General features: G+C 40.2%; 3 protein-coding genes across 3 annotated transcripts; 1 reads left to right on the top strand and 2 right to left on the bottom strand.

Moving 5' to 3' along the window:
- Positions 1 to 1,516: 1,516 nt before the first annotated feature.
- LOC118123974 (spore coat protein SP96) lies at positions 1,517 to 2,798 on the bottom strand. The gene is made up of 3 exons (XM_035181723.2): positions 2,678 to 2,798; positions 2,489 to 2,543; positions 1,517 to 2,399 (listed from the first exon to the last, which is right to left on the bottom strand). Exons 2-3 carry the CDS (start codon positions 2,523 to 2,525, stop codon positions 1,963 to 1,965), a joined length of 474 nt encoding a protein of 157 aa, XP_035037614.2. The 5' UTR covers positions 2,526 to 2,543; positions 2,678 to 2,798; the 3' UTR covers positions 1,517 to 1,962.
- Positions 2,799 to 6,285: 3,487 nt separating this feature from the next.
- ccdc86 (coiled-coil domain containing 86) lies at positions 6,286 to 9,325 on the bottom strand. The gene is made up of 4 exons (XM_035177305.2): positions 8,649 to 9,325; positions 7,796 to 7,925; positions 7,630 to 7,704; positions 6,286 to 6,952 (listed from the first exon to the last, which is right to left on the bottom strand). Exons 1-4 carry the CDS (start codon positions 9,173 to 9,175, stop codon positions 6,806 to 6,808), a joined length of 879 nt encoding a protein of 292 aa, XP_035033196.2. The 5' UTR covers positions 9,176 to 9,325; the 3' UTR covers positions 6,286 to 6,805.
- Positions 9,326 to 9,728: 403 nt separating this feature from the next.
- On the top strand, positions 9,729 to 17,520 carry glb1 (galactosidase, beta 1). The gene is made up of 16 exons (XM_035177294.2): positions 9,729 to 9,912; positions 10,719 to 10,888; positions 11,485 to 11,635; positions 11,857 to 11,917; positions 12,003 to 12,097; positions 12,738 to 12,918; positions 13,489 to 13,547; positions 13,627 to 13,748; positions 14,715 to 14,755; positions 14,847 to 14,959; positions 15,087 to 15,161; positions 15,289 to 15,378; positions 15,478 to 15,591; positions 15,733 to 15,864; positions 16,307 to 16,546; positions 16,924 to 17,520. Exons 1-16 carry the CDS (start codon positions 9,850 to 9,852, stop codon positions 17,179 to 17,181), a joined length of 1,965 nt encoding a protein of 654 aa, XP_035033185.1. The 5' UTR covers positions 9,729 to 9,849; the 3' UTR covers positions 17,182 to 17,520.
- Positions 17,521 to 17,557: the final 37 nt, after the last annotated feature.

The following is a 17,557-nucleotide window of genomic DNA, read 5'->3' as shown; positions in this document are numbered from 1 at the left end:
TTGGGGGGGTTAAGGGTGCAGTAGAGAGGTCCCGCCCATGCATACACTTGACCAATCATGAGTTAGTCTCAGCACTACATTACCCACAATACACCTTGACCGCTGTTGTCTTTGTTCAGAAATTTAGAAGCTGGTTAAAAATCTTCAATATCATTAAAATAAGTTTCAAAATGTTTTTGTTTATGTTTGCCTGCTACAGGGTTTATGCTAATTTACAACATGACACTAAAATAAATGTGGTTTTGTGGACTTTTGATTAGCTTCAATAGCTTAGAAGCTCATTAGCACATAATGTCACTTCTTTAACAAAAAGCTTAAATTGAATAGTTTTTTTTTTTTGGTTAATACACCTATCCATCTAATGCAGCAGGGTTGTGCTAATTGTATTAATTGTGATTAGAAATTATAATTGCCAGTTAAAATAACTTCATTTTAAATTGAAAACTGCACAAACCCTGGTTGAGATCACTTCTTTAGTCAAACTCATCCCCAGAATTTCAAACTTTTTCAAACTTGCGGTTTTCTCCTTCAACTGATCCTCATATCAGATTTTGTGCTGAATTTATTTTTCTACACATGCAGTGGTGGTAACTATTAACAGACTTGAAACTCCCCTTTAAGATATAAAGGACTATTTCCATTCTCTTGGCTGCTCCCTCAGTGTGAATCACTCAGGGATCATTGACAGTACGACATTTACACACCCATGTTCAAACAATGACTATGACTGACGGGTCTCACATGACTGACATCAGTGACTCCTGGTAAAAATAAGGCTTCTAGTTACAAGTATTTAAAGTCTGCACCATGTCGGGTTTTAAATTATTTAATCTATGAACATATCTTTTTATGGTTTACTTTATTTTCTTTATGATGTGTTTAGTTGCCTTATGTTCTTATTTTGTGTTTGTGTTTCACCTCTAACTGATGCAACCCAAAACCCATAATTCCCTGGGGAAATTGTAAAATACTGAAAAGCACCCTATCTTGCAATATTAAAGATTAAAAAGATCCTGGATCTGCCTCCTGATCCATATCCATATCTTCCCTGACCCATACCACGTGCTTCCACCTGGTTCACAGAAATGCGTTTCTAGTTTTGTGTAATCTTGCTTTTAAACAAACCAGCCAACGCATAAACACAGGGGTGAAAACAGAACCTCCTTGGTGGAGGCAACAATGAAAAATTATGGTCTTAAGCCTTTTTCTTTTACTGTGGCTGAGGCCATTAGGGCAAATAATGTCAGTCTAAACAAGTAATTTTGATGTATGGTGCCACACCCAGGATTAAGATGCATTTAAGGTCAGAGCCTGTTCTCGTTGCCTGATTCAACATAAAGAAATAAACTGTGAATTATGTAAAACCATAGCTAGAATTCAAACTATGAGTAAACAGAGGACAAGATGTTTCCAGTCAGATCAGACGTGATCTTATCTAAAGGAATTAAAGATATTTTTGGTTTGTTGCTGTGTCATTTTATTTATCTGCTGTAAAATAACAAATCAATGACCCAAATAAATGATCAGGACTTCATTCCTAATCTGTCCAAATTCTGGCCTCAATGTAGGCCTCAACAACAGTTGAAAAGTTTACTGAAACACTGCTTCAACAATAGAAAACACTGATATCAGTTTAGCTTGTTAAACATCATTTTAACAGTCAATCTTTAAAATATCAGTTATGGATTTATAAGTTATCAGTAACTTTACTTTGACAGTGACAATAAATAGGCACAAACTTATTTTTAACACTTTGTATCATATGGATTGTTAATCCTATCAACACCAGTGCTTATTCTGTGTATCTAAATATAAATTACATACTTTGTAAGTACTGATAAATGTGTTTAAAAAAAGACATTACAACCAAGTCACACTGTACAGAGGGACATGAAGACAACAACACTGAAGTGACAGAACACCAGACTGCTCACGGATACGATCCCAGCATGTGCAGCAGTGTTAGTGGCAGTCGTTGTGGCTGCAGCCGTCGTGGTGGCACCAGCGGTTGTAGCTGCTACAGTGGTGGCGGTTGTAGCTGCTACAGTGGTGGCGGTTGTAGATGCTACAGGGGTGGTTGTAGCTGCCACAGGGGTGGTGTAGCTGCCACAGTGGTGGCGGCGTAGCTGCTACAGTGGTGGCGGTTGTAGATGCTACAGGGGTGGTTGTAGCTGCCACAGTGGTGGCGGTTGTAGCTGCCACAGTGGTGGCGGTTGTAGCTGCTACAGTGGTGGCGGTTGTAGCTGCTACAGTGGTGGCGGTTGTAGATGCTACAGGGGTGGTTGTAGCTGCCACAGTGGTGGCGGTTGTAGCTGCTACAGTGGTGGCGGTTGTAGCTGCCACAGTGGTGGCGGTTGTAGCTGCCACAGTGGTGGTGGTTGCCTGGGCATTTGCTGATGCTATTGATCAAAACATAAAACATAAGTCAACGAGAGTTTCCTTTTTCCCAAAACTGCTGCTGTCTGTGAGAAGAACACGTTTTGCTCACCGACGATCAGGAGTTGTATCAGGATGATCAGGAGCATCTTTAGTCTCTTCTGCGTCTAAAAGAAGAAGCAAAATATTGTCTCACTTAATCAAAGAAAACCTTTAAACAGTTTCCAAAACAGAAAATGATGAAAATTGTGCGGTATAATCAGCCGTTTTTCTACTTTCTATAAAATAATATTGTACTTACAAAGCTTCTCCGAATTGTATGTCTGTAGCTGCCTTGAGATGGAAGCTGCCTCAGTCCAATATCACTTCACCTTCAGATTTAACTTAACCTCAGTGTTTGTCACAGCCTTTATATGGTTGACGGTTGACATGAAAAATGATGTCACCTCAGAGTAACAATAGCTTTGTCTATCCCTGCATTTTATTCTGCTGAAACTTGAAGGATCAACAAAGCAAACATGTTGGTGACGACCTGAAGGAGTTGTCCCGCTGCGTGTCACAAAGACTTCACTGTGTCGATGACGATTTTGAATTATTTGTGCGAAGGTAGCACTTAAACCAAGAATGTGCCATGTACAGCTAATGGAATGAGAATAAAGGTGGGGGGAAAGATGGATGCCTTTGTGTCCTACCTGCTCTCCAAATTAACTCGGCTATTACGTAGATGTTGCATTGCACAGTCACATGTGTCATGACCTTCACCGGTGTCATGACCTTCACCGGTGTGTTTCTGGTCAGAGTAAGAGTTCCATTAATGAACTTTAACTAAAGATTACAGCTCATATGCTCATGTGATGATCTTAGTCGACTTTATACATTATAATATGACTTTGAGCACTTTAATTTAACTTGGCTGATAACTATCGTCTGATGTGACAGTTCGTGGTTGGATTGCTTCATTCTGTTCACTTGCTGATACGTCAGCCTTTTGCACAACACCCAGCTCCTGGTCACAACAGACGTAAACATTCAGAACCTCTTAGTCACCTGAATTTATTCATGGGTTGTGTTATGACTTATGAACCTAACGCTACATATCTGTGAATCTTTCGTTCGAAATTACTTAAAAGAAGACTTGATCAAGAAGTCAAAAACATACATGAGGCCACTATGACCTTGACCATTGACCACCCAACCCTTATCAGTCAATCAATGAGTCCTAGTGAACGTTTGTGCCACGCTTGAAAGGGTTCTCTAGAGGCATTCTTAAGATAACACAAGGCAAAAAAGGATTTTTGAAGTCACTGTGACCTCGACCTTTGACCACCAAAATCAAATCAGTTAATTTTTCACTTGATCTGAAAGTTTATACAAAATTTGAAGAAATGCCTTAAAGCCACTCTTGAGATTTTGTGTTCACAAGACCACAGCGACCTTGACCTTTGACCACTAAATTCTAATCCGTTCATTCATTAGTGAACATTTGTAACAAATTTGAACGGATCCCTGAGGTCTTCCTGCTTTCACAATACAAGACATGTGCTTTGTGAAGTCAAAGCGACCTTAGCCTTTGATGACCAAAGTCTAAACAGTTCCTCCTTTAGTCCAACTGTTGCTACCAAATGTGAAGAAATGCCCACAAGGTGTTCTGGAGATATTGTGTTCAGAGCAATGGGACAGACAGATGGACAAAACTAAAACTCCACTGAAAGTTTGGGATGCAACTCATGATTACATTCACTATTGATTCATCTGCCAATTGTCTTCTTCTTGATAAATCAATTGTTTTGTCTGTATCACAGTTTTCCGAAAGTCCAAGTTGACACTTTGTGACAAAGCCTGTTTTGTCCCACAATTCAAAACTCAAATATTTTACTACCCTACAAAGAAAAATATAAAATCTTCACATTTCCAGAACATGTGTGTAAAGTATTGTTCGCTAATTAACATGCAAGTTGCTGATTTGTTTCAACAACTTAATGAGTCTGTGGTTTCAGTGGTTCTCATCTCCCACACCAGTAACACGCTCTCAGAGAATGTAAAGGACCACGAGTCTCTCTGAAAACATTAGTCAGGTGCCTACATGACGACAGAAACGGGTTACGCCTGTTGTTATCACTCCTCCGGTGTATGGTGACTCCACTGGGATCCCTTCTAATGGCAATGTCAGGGCATGTGATGAAACCCAGTCAAATTCAGTGTTTGTGTTACAATCCCTCTTCTTCAGAAGCAATGAATAAATGAATGAATGAATCCTCTTCATATGATCTTTATAGTTATATAGCTGAACAGTAAGGGCGTATACCTCCACATTGTCTGTGGACGGATTATTATGAAACTTAGTGGGTCTGGAGAAAAACATTTTCAGTTTCTTTACCATTGGGGAATTAGGCGTACTTCAACGTTTTAAGTTTCCCCAGGGAGTAATTCATGGATCTTGATGAAATAAATCAATCATATTATGGGGCTAAATAAAAAACTGGATCTAGTGAATGTAAATTTAAATGTGGTTTCACAAGGGGACCGTTGGGCCTTTGCCAAGGTGTGTCTTTTTCTGCCTCTCCCTCCAAGTGTGTCCCAAAAAAAAAGTACAATGACCCCAAAAAAAATATATATATATAGAAATTACTTTTTCTTAGAATAAGCTATTCAAATATATATTTTTACAGACTAAGAAATGTGGATTTTTCTGCGCATCACTTTCTTTGAAGGGGCCTTTTAAAGGGGAATTGTAATGTCTAGTGACTAAGAGCAGGTGGAACGAGGACAACAAGCAAAACCTGTTTCGATGAGGACATGAGCATGAGGACATGGCTTTTGTTTTATTTGAGATTTGGAAAAAATGTGAACCTGCCATTAGACAAACATAAAAACATAATACAACCTGTTGTCCTCACACGTCATTCACTGTGAATGATGTGTGAGGACAAGAGGTGGGTCAGTCGTAAAAAGTAAAGAGTGGAGGTGTGACTTGAAGCCAACTTGACTATTAAAAAACAGTCAAAACATTCTGTGTTTGATTTTCACAAGAATCGATCAAGAATTTTAAATTTCTATATATATTATATAATATTGGTTATGCATTGTATAAGAACAGTGAGGAGGTATAAAACATATTCGAATAACCTCAAATTTGTAAAACTTTCTCATGTTCTTCTCATAAAGTCGAGATTAAAACCACAACCTTCACTCAGGAGTAAAAATCTGTATTTAACGTGATAATTATCAATAGCAACTATTCAACCATGTTCTCAAGTCCTATTTTAATGTGTAATCAATGTTTTTATATTTCTAGTTATTAGCTTCAATTTGGTTTGTTGTTAACTTGTGTAAAGTGTCTGAGCTTTGTTAAAAGAGCTTTATAAATAAAATGTATTATTATTATAATCATTATTGTTCTATATTTATCCTTCCACAGTTTTACAAATGGAGAGGATTTGGTTGTAGCTTCTCTCTCCATAGGAAGTCCAGAGTCTCAACACAGAAAAACCAGTGAGGTAAAAATGAAGTAGAAGCTCAAGGCTCGTGGTGCTTTGCTGACCCCTAGTGAGAATAATTGAGATTTACCAACAGGAAACTGAAGCCCGATCAAAACAGGATCTGTGAGGCAGACACTGGAACTGAGAATACAACAGTTCATGTCAGGTAATGTTAACATAAACACATTTATATCACTTGTGCTTTACGCTGAATGTACTGTGTGACAGCACCTAGACTTAACATGGAGGAATTTAATCACTGTGCTTGTGGTACAGTGTAGCTTCATTGCGCCTTTTTAACCTTGTGTGCAGCTTTCCTCGACATCCATTAGTGTGTAAGTTTGATTAACAGTAAAAGTAAAATGTTAGTTAATACCAAACCATATCAAACATATCAGGGCAATAGGGAAATCAATGATGTGAAACTTGCCATGCAAAAAGATTGTTTATTCATAGCTATTGAACATCATGTTACAAGGTAGTTGTTCCTGTTTTCTTATCTGGGACTACGTCTTTATGAGTGTGAATGCTGACACTGCAGCCACACGATCGTTTTTACCAGTTATTTTTTGGTCCTAAAGATTTTTGTCACCATCAACTCCTGCATACTGCAACCAATTGTAAACATTCAACCATCAAAACATTCAGCTCTTTCAGGACATCGTTGTTTCCATTTTTCTTTTTCCAATTCTTCATACTTTTTTGAAATATTCAGCCTTTTTCCCTATTTTGGGATTTAAAACTGGTGTCTGTGTAAGGCTTTTGGAGCGGTGACATCACGCACACTGCATTGTCCGCAAGAAATGTGTTTAAAAAAAACTTTCTTGAGTCAATGTAAGAATGAATCCTCTTGTGTGAAATATGTCCGATAGCGTTTGTTGTATTTCAGACATCAAATATGAGACATTTAGACAAAATGCTGAACAGATGCATTTGTATTTTCTCAGTCTTTAGGTTAAATCTTTGACGGGGTTCTTTTGTGCTTTCGCTTTGACTCTCTGCTTCTGTGTCTTCTGCAGCAGAGCCAGCGTGTCTCGCTTCTCGATTTTTCTGAGTTGCTTCTTCTTCATCCTCTTGATCTTTGCTGTGTTCCGGATCTGTGACACAGACGAGAAAAGTAACAGGTGGCGAAATAACCAACAGAAAGACTATGTGCTGATGTTTACTGCTTTTAATCTTCATTATATCGGTTTTTGCTACGAAAAACTGAAGTCTGAGCTAAATGAAAGATGTTTATATCTTTAAATGTCACCTGTTTTTATGAAAACTGTGGTTATGTCTGGTATTGAAGAGATAATGCACTCATGCACATTAACTTTTCAGCACCACATATTGCAATATGGTGATAAAGTGGCCAATCAGCTTTGGTGGGGGTAAGCGAGTGCCCTTTCGAATTTAGAAGGGTCTTGTTAAATTCAACTGTACAAACATTTTATATAGTACTTGTGTTAAGTGCCAGGTGGGGTTGGTACATTCTGTGACTTCTTCACAGTATATTTTACAAATATCTCTTCAGTACATGATGTTGTTGAAAGGATGTGTTTTCTTAAATGTCGTCTCTCAGCTGCCTCTGATCTTTGAGAAGCTTCTTGTGCATCATGACACCCTGTGAATCTAATCTACTTCTTTGCATAAATGGTACAATACGAACACTGTCGTCGAGTTTGTATCTTTTTTAGAAATGATGTGTATATGCTTGATAGAGATGTGAGGGTCTCCAACAACGTTTCACCATTTGATTGAACAGCACGAGCATGAACAGCAGTTGACTTACCACTTGCACAATCTCAGATTTGCGTTCGTTCTCCGTGCGTCGTTTTAAGTTGTCTTCTCTCCGTTTCCTCTTATCCTAATAAGACGGAGGGAAAAACAGAATAAGTCACGAGGTTTCGCGTCACGACGGCCAGTCAGAAGTGCATCGTCACACAGGTTTAGCTCACCTCCTTCTGTTTGGCCTTGTCGTCTTTGAGTTGCGTAGTAAACTTTTTCACCATGTCCTTCTCTTGCTTGGCCTGCATCTTCTTCTCCCAAGAGGTGCACAGCGGCTTGTCTCTGACCAACGCAGAGAACCTGGAGGCAAAGAAAACAACATAAAATCACATCTACCATTTTAACTGATGCTACAAGAGCTTCTCTGGGTTTCACTGGACAGTACAGTTGACAATGATACATTAGTTTTAAATCAATACATTGTACATTACCTTACTTTGCTGAGTGTAAACATGTTTTGAATTTGATTTCAACCTACACGTGTTGCTTTAACACAAACTGCCTTACATGCACTTTACAATAAATACAATATAGTAGTTATTGATCTGTGCTGCTGTCAGTACCAATCAATAATTCATTTATAAGCAGCAGTTTAAAAGACTGAATGGCTGAACGTAGCTCTTAGTAGCTTGTAGTCATGAAGCCACTTACGATCATTTATTTTATGTGGTGCTATTTTTTTTACTGCTTATTTTTAGTTTGCTATTTCTTTCATCTTTATTTGATTGTTGTCTTTACTATTATTCAGTGTTCTCCATGTGTTAGTGTCCAAATCTGAATGTTTTAATTCCTTTGTAACATTGAATCACCTGTAAAGCACTTTGAATTGCATTTGACTTGTTAGAATGTGCTTTATAAATAAAGTTTGATCGATTGATTGATTGATTGATTGATTGATTCTGTGTCCATGATCAGACTACAACCTTAAAATGTGTAATAACCAGAAGGGTTTAGTCACAATCCTCAGACCAAAATAAGAAAACGCATGAAGTGAATGAATCCTGTCTCCAGGCTTCTCTTCACCTCTGTTTGCTGCGGTCTTTCCACACTCTTCCAGATTTGGGTTTCCCCAGCGGAATGACCGGATTCTGTTTCACACTCGGGGCCAGACGGGCCTTCTTCTTGGGGACCTTCTTGGGGACGGTCTCTGGGACGGTCTCTGGGCCGGCGGGGACCGTCTCCGCTGCTGCTGCTGCTGCTGCTTCTGCTGCAGGCCTGGGGACATGCGCGTCTCCTCCGGCTGGTTCTGCCCCGGTGCAGGGCTCCGGTTCAGCGGGCACGACGGACTTCTCCTCGGGCACAGCCTCGGGTTTGTGCTCTGTCTCCCCGGTGTTTGTCTCCTCCACAGCCGGCAGCTCCTGGAGCACCGTCCTCCTGGTCCTCCTGGTGGGAGTCCTCGGCGGCTCCTCAGAGTCCAGCAGTGCGGCAGGAGTGCGCACTCTGCGGCCGCTGCGGGTCCGTCTGGTCTCCGGCGGCGGCTCCTGGACTTCCTCCTCCTCCTCCACCTCCATGTGCGCAGCTTCGGGAACAGATCTCAACCTCCTCGACATGTTTTCTAGTGAAGTTGACAACTACGCATCAAACTGAGAAAACTTCTGGATCCACGTGTGACCGCAGCCTGAGGTGTGTGCGCTGCTCTGCTTCCGAGTCACGACGGATAGTAAACAACGCGCGGAGCTCACTACCGCCCCTGCGGGTCTGGAGGAGAATCACAAGTGTTACAATGACGCTCATCCTGCTCAGCCCTGATCTTTTTATTAGGTAAAGAAAAATATAATATAAATGAAAATAATAAATTACACTCACCTAGGTGAAACTAGATACACATTTATGGGGCTAATAAATAATTAACATATCTTCCCTTTATCTTAAATTTATTTGTCTTTTTTAATCTTGCTCTTATTATGTATTACCCAATTTTATTATTAATTGAGAAAGTATGAAAATACAAACAAATTCACATGCACAAAATTGACAAAATAATGATAATAAATGCTCCATGTAAAGTCTATGGCAGCTACAGCCTCTACAACACTGACAACTACTGACGAGAAGCCGTTTCTGCACCACAGCCAGAGAACCGCATCACATGACTTTACTTCCGCATCTCGTGACCATACGGTTTGTGTTTTTCAGGAAGTCCCGCAGCTGATCGTGTGAAATAAACCCGGCATGTGCATTTTTAACTTTGCTCCTCAGACGTGAGATCAGGTGAAGAATCATCATGTCGCTGCCCAGAGCTGGAAACTCTCTGCTGCTGCTGCTGATGCTGATGTTTGGACCTTCAGTGAGTGACTCAGGCTTTTTATCCTCACTTCTCTGCAGCACATCAGATTTGTTTAAAGTCTGAGGAACCACTTCTTCTTGTTTTTCAATGCTTTAGATTTTCCCTTCATGTGCCGCATGAAACAGATTGTTTGAGGAATGTTTTAGCAGCAAAACCTTACCTGTGTTTTATCCATTTGTATTGTTGTGCTACTTTGAGTTGAAAAGTGCTCTATTATTGACATTATTATTAGTTGTAGGGTAGTAGAAGTATTAGTATTTACAATAAAAAAAAATCTGTTATAGCATTGTCCTTTTTTTTTTTTCATAAATAGCACCAGCACTCAAAACAGATTCCGTCGACATTGACACATGATGTGAGGCTCATTTTTTACGATCGTGTAGAATCAATGTTTTTAAAAAGCTCCTTTGTTATACATATAGTTCAAAACACAACATTGGAGTCCACAGTCAGTTCCAGACCAACTGACAAATACACAATGAACTGTGTGGGAGTTAATTATACTTTCTAATGCAGTTATTTTTCACCTGTCAGTCAAACTCTCCAGTATGTGTTATTAATTGTATTAGGCTGTGAAAGTATTGTATATTTTTTTTACCATGATTGTCTATTTTACAACCTTTAGTAGAAATCATGGCTGCCATGTTTGAGTGTCACTTCTTCAAATCGGCCATTTGCCATAAAACAAATGAAACTTTGCTCACATAATGAAACCCTCTATACACGGACTCAGCTTTCTGCACATTATTGAACTATAGAATACCTTTAAACGAGTTTTGATTCATGTTGTTTGTGTTTACGTGCAGCTCAGCGCCCCTCGGTCGTTTAGCATTGATTACAAGAACGACTGCTTTCGGAAAGATGGGGAGGCGTTTCGTTACATATCAGGAGAAATCCACTACTCCAGGATTCCTAGGGTCTACTGGAAAGATCGGCTGCTCAAGATGTACATGGCGGGGCTGAATGCCGTCCAGACGTAGGTTTGCCTCAGGTCTCAATCCTCTGAAATTAAACACATCTAACTGGTTTGTTGTTTCAGCCTCAGGCTGCTGTTGGGATGGCGTCATTTTGTAACAGACTTCAATAGAAAAGACGAAAGGAAGAGCTTTAAAAACATTGATGATTAAATATCAGTAAATGCATCATGTGTATTGCGGGAATGAAATTCACCAGGAAGTAAGTTTATATTTTTTTTCTTTAAAATCAGGGATAAAGGATGAATTAAACAGAAATACTTGTTGTAAATGTTTAATTTTACTGACTGTAAATCATAGACAGACTTCTGCAATTAGCATAAGCGATTAAATGACAAATGCAACCCCCACTGGTCACACAAGATCAGCAGGGAAGACTTTGTAGAGGTGCGTTTCACATCTCAGCCCATGGATTCTGGACACTGTGCAGGGTCTCACTTATGTTATTGTTTTTGACATATAAAACCTGGACTGTCAGGAAACCAATGTTGGTGTGAAGTGGAATATTCTGTTGAAATCTTATTGTGTATGGAGAGTCACTGCATTCAGTGTTTTGTGTTTTATCAAGGATAACACTGAACCGCTGTTTGTTTTAAAGGTACATTCCGTGGAGCTTCCACGAGGAGTCTCCAGGTCAGTACAATTTCACCGGAGACAGGGATTTGCCACATTTCCTAAAGGTGGCGCAGGACGTTGGTTTACTGGTGATCCTCCGGGCGGGACCGTACATATGTGCAGAGTGGGACATGGTGAGTGATGCTGCAGGAAAGTAATATTCTCTCTGTTTAAGGGCGTTCAAAGTCAAAGTTAAGAACTTGAACACACAGTAAAGAGCATTACATTAATTTTGCATAATTTTAGTACTGACAGATATGTATATTTTAAGTCGAGTTATAAATTGGATTCTGTTGTATTTAGACAAAGTGGTGTAGCTTTTCCTTCTCATTGTTTGTGTGATTCTGTGGAACAGGGTGGGCTGCCGGCCTGGCTTCTCAAGAAGAAAAACATTGTGCTGCGGTCTTCAGATCCAGGTGAGAATCAAAGTGAAAGAGGATGAGTGGTGACGGGGATTACGTGCCTCAGTGTGAACAACATCTGTTTTGTGTGTCTGTTCAGATTACATCGCAGCAGTAGACCGGTGGATGGGGAAGCTACTGCCGATGATGAAACCTTATCTGTATCAGAACGGTGGTCCCATCATCTCTGTGCAGGTGAGTGAGGGGCTACTCAGGGGTATTCAGGGCAGTATTTTATTCAGACTGTATATAAAGATGGACGACATGACGGATCCCCAAAAGTGAAGCCACAGTGTCTCGGTCGAGTATAGGTCATAAACCCAGCCTCCTCCATGTTAGTGGATAGGACAGGGACCAAACTAAAAAGTCAAAGTACACGTAAAATGATTTTCTCGGGTCATTTTTTTAGGTAGTTCTTATCACAACGATATTTGTTCATGTATTCATTGTTCTTAAAAGTCAGTTTCTAATTATTTAGTATAAAAATGGAGTGAGACGTGATGATTGACAGCTGAGACTCACTCACGATTGGTTGATTGTATGTATCGATGTCATGGCTCCAGGCCCCGAACACTTACCGCGCAGACGCTGGCTCCAAATGAGCAACATGGCATCGTCATATCTGAAATATTTTGGCTTCATTCCTGGATATTGGGAGGAAGTGGAGATGTGTCGTCCAGCTTTATATTCACGCATTCGTTCTGGTAAATTTCCCTAAGAAATCTGATATAAAGCAATAAGGTAACTGAAAAATAAACAAGGAAAACCAACATATTTATGCATATAAACAGTCTAAAGGAGTAACACATCTCTCCTGATGGCTCTTGTTCCGTAGGTGGAGAATGAATATGGCAGTTACTACACTTGTGATTACAACTACCTGCGACACCTGACCAAGCTGTTCCGCTTCCACCTGGGCAACGAGGTGGTGCTCTTCTCCACAGATGGAAGTGGAGTCTCCTATTTGAAATGTGGCACAATACAAGAACTCTATGCCACTGTTGACTTTGGGCCTGGTACGTGTCAGAAACTCTGTTCTGCTAGAAAGCTGCCTTTGACAAAGGCTTTTCATTTGTGGTCAGTTCCCTGCAATTCCTCTCTGTTACACATTGGCTCATGTTGTGCAACAAGAAACAAGGAAGGTCACAAAGTTCAGCAGTGGCACTATTTATTTTACAAAGAAAGCTAAATTAAATGTAGACATGGTAACCAGTTCTGTGGGTGGGTGAATAGAAGCCAGAGTCACGAAAATGCCAAGCTGGGATGTCCATGTGGAGGTAGACCTGGTGAAGGAGAGAGAGAGAGAGCGAGATCCCAGTCTGCAGGCCTCTTAAATATTGGTCAGCCCTGGTGTGCCACATCCCTGCTGATCACGAGGGTCAGACTCCGCCTACAGGAGCCTGAAACACAGACACAAGCACAACAGGACAACTCCAGGGTTGTCACACTCTCAAATACCCCGACACATATTTTTACAAAAAAGACAAACTTGTAATTGATTCCATGTTACACGTTTTATATTAGTGATGTATATATATTATTATATATATTATGAATACATGTGTGTTTGTCTTTGTGTTTTCTAGGTGCAAATGTAACCGCTGCCTTTGAGGCACAGAGACATGCTGAACCTCACGGACCTTTGGTAATTTATATCTCTGGGTTGTAATCTCTGGTTTTAACAACACACGTAGATGCTTATGGGGCTTCTTCTCCTTCCTCAGGTGAACTCTGAGTTTTACGCCGGCTGGCTGGACCACTGGGGATCCCCTCACTCTGTTGTCTCGACTGCCCAAGTGGCCAAGTACCTGAACAAGATCCTGGCCACGGGAGCAAACGTCAACATGTGAGTCAGACAGAGATTCCAGAGAGTGTTGAGAAACTCTTGTACAAACAGATAAAGACACGTGCACAACAGACTGTGGCTCTCACTGTAAGTTTATCAGTTAATGACAAATATGTAGGCTACTGTAATGAAGAGTGTAATGTTTTACCTTCCGACATTAGGTACCATCCTCCCATTCAAACAAATAACTCTCTAGTTAAACACAGTATATCTGCAGATGCACAAGAATATTATATCACTCTATTTATACCAGTAAAATGAACCCAGGTTCCCATGATCTCATGACCAGTTATGAATTTAAACCTCTCACCGTATCCTGTTATTAGCAGATATACGCTTGGTTCTTTGATGCTGCTAGAAAACAGATAATTAAGGTTTTAAAACATCTTATATATGGAAAGAGTTGCAGATGTAAAACATTGTGACGCCATCACTCCAGTAGTATAAGATTTTCTTTGTTCTTTTTATGCCTCTGCACCGGTGAAACCCTTTGGGCTTCCTGAACACGTTATTTCTAAGAATGCCTCGAGAGAATTCTTTCAAATTTGGCACAAATATTAACTTAGACTCATGAATTAATGGATTAGAATCCGGTGATTAAAGGTCAAAGACTCAAAATTAGTATGACATTTTTTTTTTTTCCTAAACTACACTCTTTGTCGGAGGCATACAACCACTGGGCAGTAATTCTAGCCTGATTCTCCTTACAGCTCAGGTTTACTAGAGAGTAACTAAATATGATGCTTCATTTTATGGTAATCATGTGATTGTGTCCCACTGTCTCACCTCCCACGTGTTATATGTTGTTTTGGTCATATCTCTCTCTATGTGTATATATCTCTGTATAAATGTTGTAGAAGAATTTGTTAAAAAAAATATTACAATAAGGAGAAATCACAGCAAATATAAACAAGACAAAGGACCCGTGTCTCCTGTTTGAAGTTGACAAACCGTCTCCTCTCACAGGTACATGTTCATAGGTGGAACAAATTTCGGATTCTGGAACGGTGAGTTTTACCTGCACTGGTCTGATTCGTAGTGACTCACACAAACGCCTCGTGTGCCTCTCATCCTCTAATTGCCTCTCAATGCCGTCAGGTGCCAACACCCCATACGCCCCGCAGCCCACCAGCTACGACTTCAATGCCCCGCTCTCAGAGGCAGGAGACCCCACGGACAAGTACTTTGCCATCCGAGAGGTCATCAGCATGGTACGTTCACTATAGAGCAGCACTACACGTTTGTCACCTTTAACGTTAAAAAAAAAAACAGAGTATAAAACATGTGACCTACTTCAATCATGAGTCTGAGTTGACATAACGTGTGCTCCCTCAATAGTACCGCAAGATACCAGACGGACCGATTCCACCGAAAACTCCAAAGTATGCATACGGTGCTGTTAAAATGACAAAGGTAGGTGTCCCACTTATTTTAAGTTATTAGACTTGATCGATAAATTCCATATTGTTCATTTCAATTCTCCACATTGTTTAAAACATCAAGAACGGATAATAAAAAGCAACCGTCTCTCCCACCGCAGCTCCAGACGATCCTAGATGCAGTAGCATTACTGTGTTTCTCCGGCCCGGTCAAAAGCATCTATCCTCTGACGTTCCTTGACCTGAACCAGGTATCTTTTTTTAATGCTTTTTCTTTTCACGTGAACTAGTAATATTAATAATTTATCTTTTATCGATTTGTTGACATTTTCTCTGCTGTGTCCTTTCAGGCTTTTGGATTTGTGCTGTACAGGACGACTCTGCCTGTCGCCTGCAACACACCCACTCCACTGTCGTCCCCTCTGAACGGAGTCCATGACCGAGCGTATGTGTCCATCGATGGGGTGAGTGGGTCTGCCCTTACTCTATTGTTGAACTCAGGTGCACACACACACACACATAGAAAATGCTTTACAGATAAACTGTTATAAACAGGATATGAATTTTAAGGTCTGTCCTCATAACTGTGCCGATCTCCTCTCCAGGTGGCCGTTGGGATTCTGGAAAGGAACAAAGTCTTGAGCATCAATGTGACTGGGAAGGCTGGAAGTCAGCTGGACGTACTGGTGGAGAACACGGGACGAATCAACTATGGAAAACAAATCAACGATTTCAAGGTTTAAAAAAATATATTTATATATATTTTATATTGGGGGAAACTATTGAGTCATATCTTAGAAAACAATAAATACACTGTTTATAGATATACAAACACTTGACACTGCCTACAAATCTAGCCTCATGAATAAAAACAAAAGCAAACATAGATCCATATTTTACTATGCTGATAATTATATCTTCTTAATCTCTCGCAAAATGATTAAATTATTGTACAATTTTGAAATTACTGATCGTACAGTGGGCAAACTTATTGTACAAAATTATAATTTATGAACATCTGGTAACGCTGACTGAAATATTGCAAAGCTATATTCAAATACAACCTAAAGAAGGTTTTATACTTTGATTTTATATTTGTCTGTGATATAAAGAGTATTCAGGATGTCGGTGTGAAGTACAAGTATCAGAATGACGGGGTTATTGGTCTTCTCCTCACAGGGTTTGGTGACCAACCTGACTCTGGGGAAGGACGACCTTACTGGTTGGACCATGTACAGTCTCAGTATAGATGAAGCAATCAAGCAGGGCCTCATCCAGGAAAAAGAGCCCCCACTATCAGCCCCCCCTCCGCCTGCTGCTCTCTCCCTCCCAGCCTTTTACAGGGGGAGCTTTGTCATCCCTGACGGCATCCCAGACCTCCCCCAGGACACCTTCATCAAACTGCCCAAATGGAGAAAGGTAATGTCACAGGATGTAAGAACCTTCCAGATGAATCAGTTTAAGTTCAAAAGAAATATTTGCTGGTTCTATAGCTTCTCAAATGGAAACGGACTCAATGCAGGTGTTTGGTCTCAGCTCACACAATCTACATATATTTCAAAAGAAATCAAGACCTTCTTAATGTATTTAAGACTTATTAAGACCTAACATTCAGACGATTGAATTTGAACTCTTTTAGATCTTTTTAAGACCCTGCTACTGAAGCTTTAGTGTTGGCCCAAATGGGTAAATTTAATGTAAATGTAAATATTTGGTCATTTAAAATGATTTATCCTGAAAGCACATGCATGTAAAGCAATGAATAAATCGGTCTGTATAATTTTGTGTTTTTTCAGGGCCAGATCTGGATTAACGGCTTCAACCTGGGACGTTATTGGCCAGTTCGAGGCCCCCAGGTGACGCTTTTTGTCCCGGCCAGCCTCCTGAGCACGGCGGCCCCCAACAACGTGACTGTCCTGGAGCTGGAGGGGGCTCCTTGCAGCTCGGGGCCGTGCACTGTGGAGTTCACCGACACCCCCATCTTAAATGCAACAGCCCCCGCTCACTACAAGCAGCGCTGGGGCCCGTTTACTAGAGAGGATTTGTTGGATTGATGGAGGAACCCACTGCTGAACAAACTGAATCAGTTTGCTCTACTTACTGATTAACAAGTCCAAATCAGGATGTGTGAGTTTTATACAAATGGGATTTTATTTGTTTTATTTGTTTTTATCTACACAAAGGGATTATTGCCAATCAAAGAAAAGCCAACACACAGCAACCGGTGTTTCAGAGGACATTTTATTTTTTTATGTGAAGAACAAATCAGGGAAATAATGAGTTTATTATCATGCAACATTGTTGCACTACGTTTTTGAATTATTTAGATTTTTCTTACAACCTGTCTGATTTATTCCTTGTGAAACGAGCAAGAAAATAAAAATCTAAAAGTATTTCATGATGCTTCAACGACCCTCCTTTTTTGAAATG

This window comes from Hippoglossus stenolepis, chromosome 2 (assembly GCF_022539355.2).
Source record: "Hippoglossus stenolepis isolate QCI-W04-F060 chromosome 2, HSTE1.2, whole genome shotgun sequence".
Lineage (NCBI taxonomy): Eukaryota > Metazoa > Chordata > Actinopteri > Pleuronectiformes > Pleuronectidae > Hippoglossus > Hippoglossus stenolepis.
The sequence above is the reverse complement of the archived record's forward strand: the minus strand, read 5'-3'. Positions and strand labels throughout refer to the sequence as shown.

Excerpts from the sequence above, each read along its gene's own strand:
- LOC118123974 (XM_035181723.2), bottom strand. The coding sequence starts at position 2,525 with ATGCTCCTGATCATCCTGATACAACTCCTGATCGTCG. Across the intron at positions 2,400-2,488 it reads GATACAACTCCTGATCGTCG|CATCAGCAAATGCCCAGGCA; the intron begins GTGAGCAAAACG and ends TTTGATCAATAG.
- ccdc86 (XM_035177305.2), bottom strand. The coding sequence starts at position 9,175 with ATGTCGAGGAGGTTGAGATCTGTTCCCGAAGCTGCGCACATGGAGGTG. Across the intron at positions 7,705-7,795 it reads ACAAGGCCAAACAGAAGGAG|GATAAGAGGAAACGGAGAGA; the intron begins GTGAGCTAAACC and ends CCGTCTTATTAG. Across the intron at positions 6,953-7,629 it reads AATCTGAGATTGTGCAAGTG|ATCCGGAACACAGCAAAGAT; the intron begins GTAAGTCAACTG and ends TCTGTGTCACAG.
- glb1 (XM_035177294.2), top strand. The coding sequence starts at position 9,850 with ATGTCGCTGCCCAGAGCTGGAAACTCTCTGCTGCTGCTGCTGATGCTG. Across the intron at positions 15,592-15,732 it reads CGTATGTGTCCATCGATGGG|GTGGCCGTTGGGATTCTGGA; the intron begins GTGAGTGGGTCT and ends TCTCCTCTCCAG. Across the intron at positions 16,547-16,923 it reads AACTGCCCAAATGGAGAAAG|GGCCAGATCTGGATTAACGG; the intron begins GTAATGTCACAG and ends GTGTTTTTTCAG.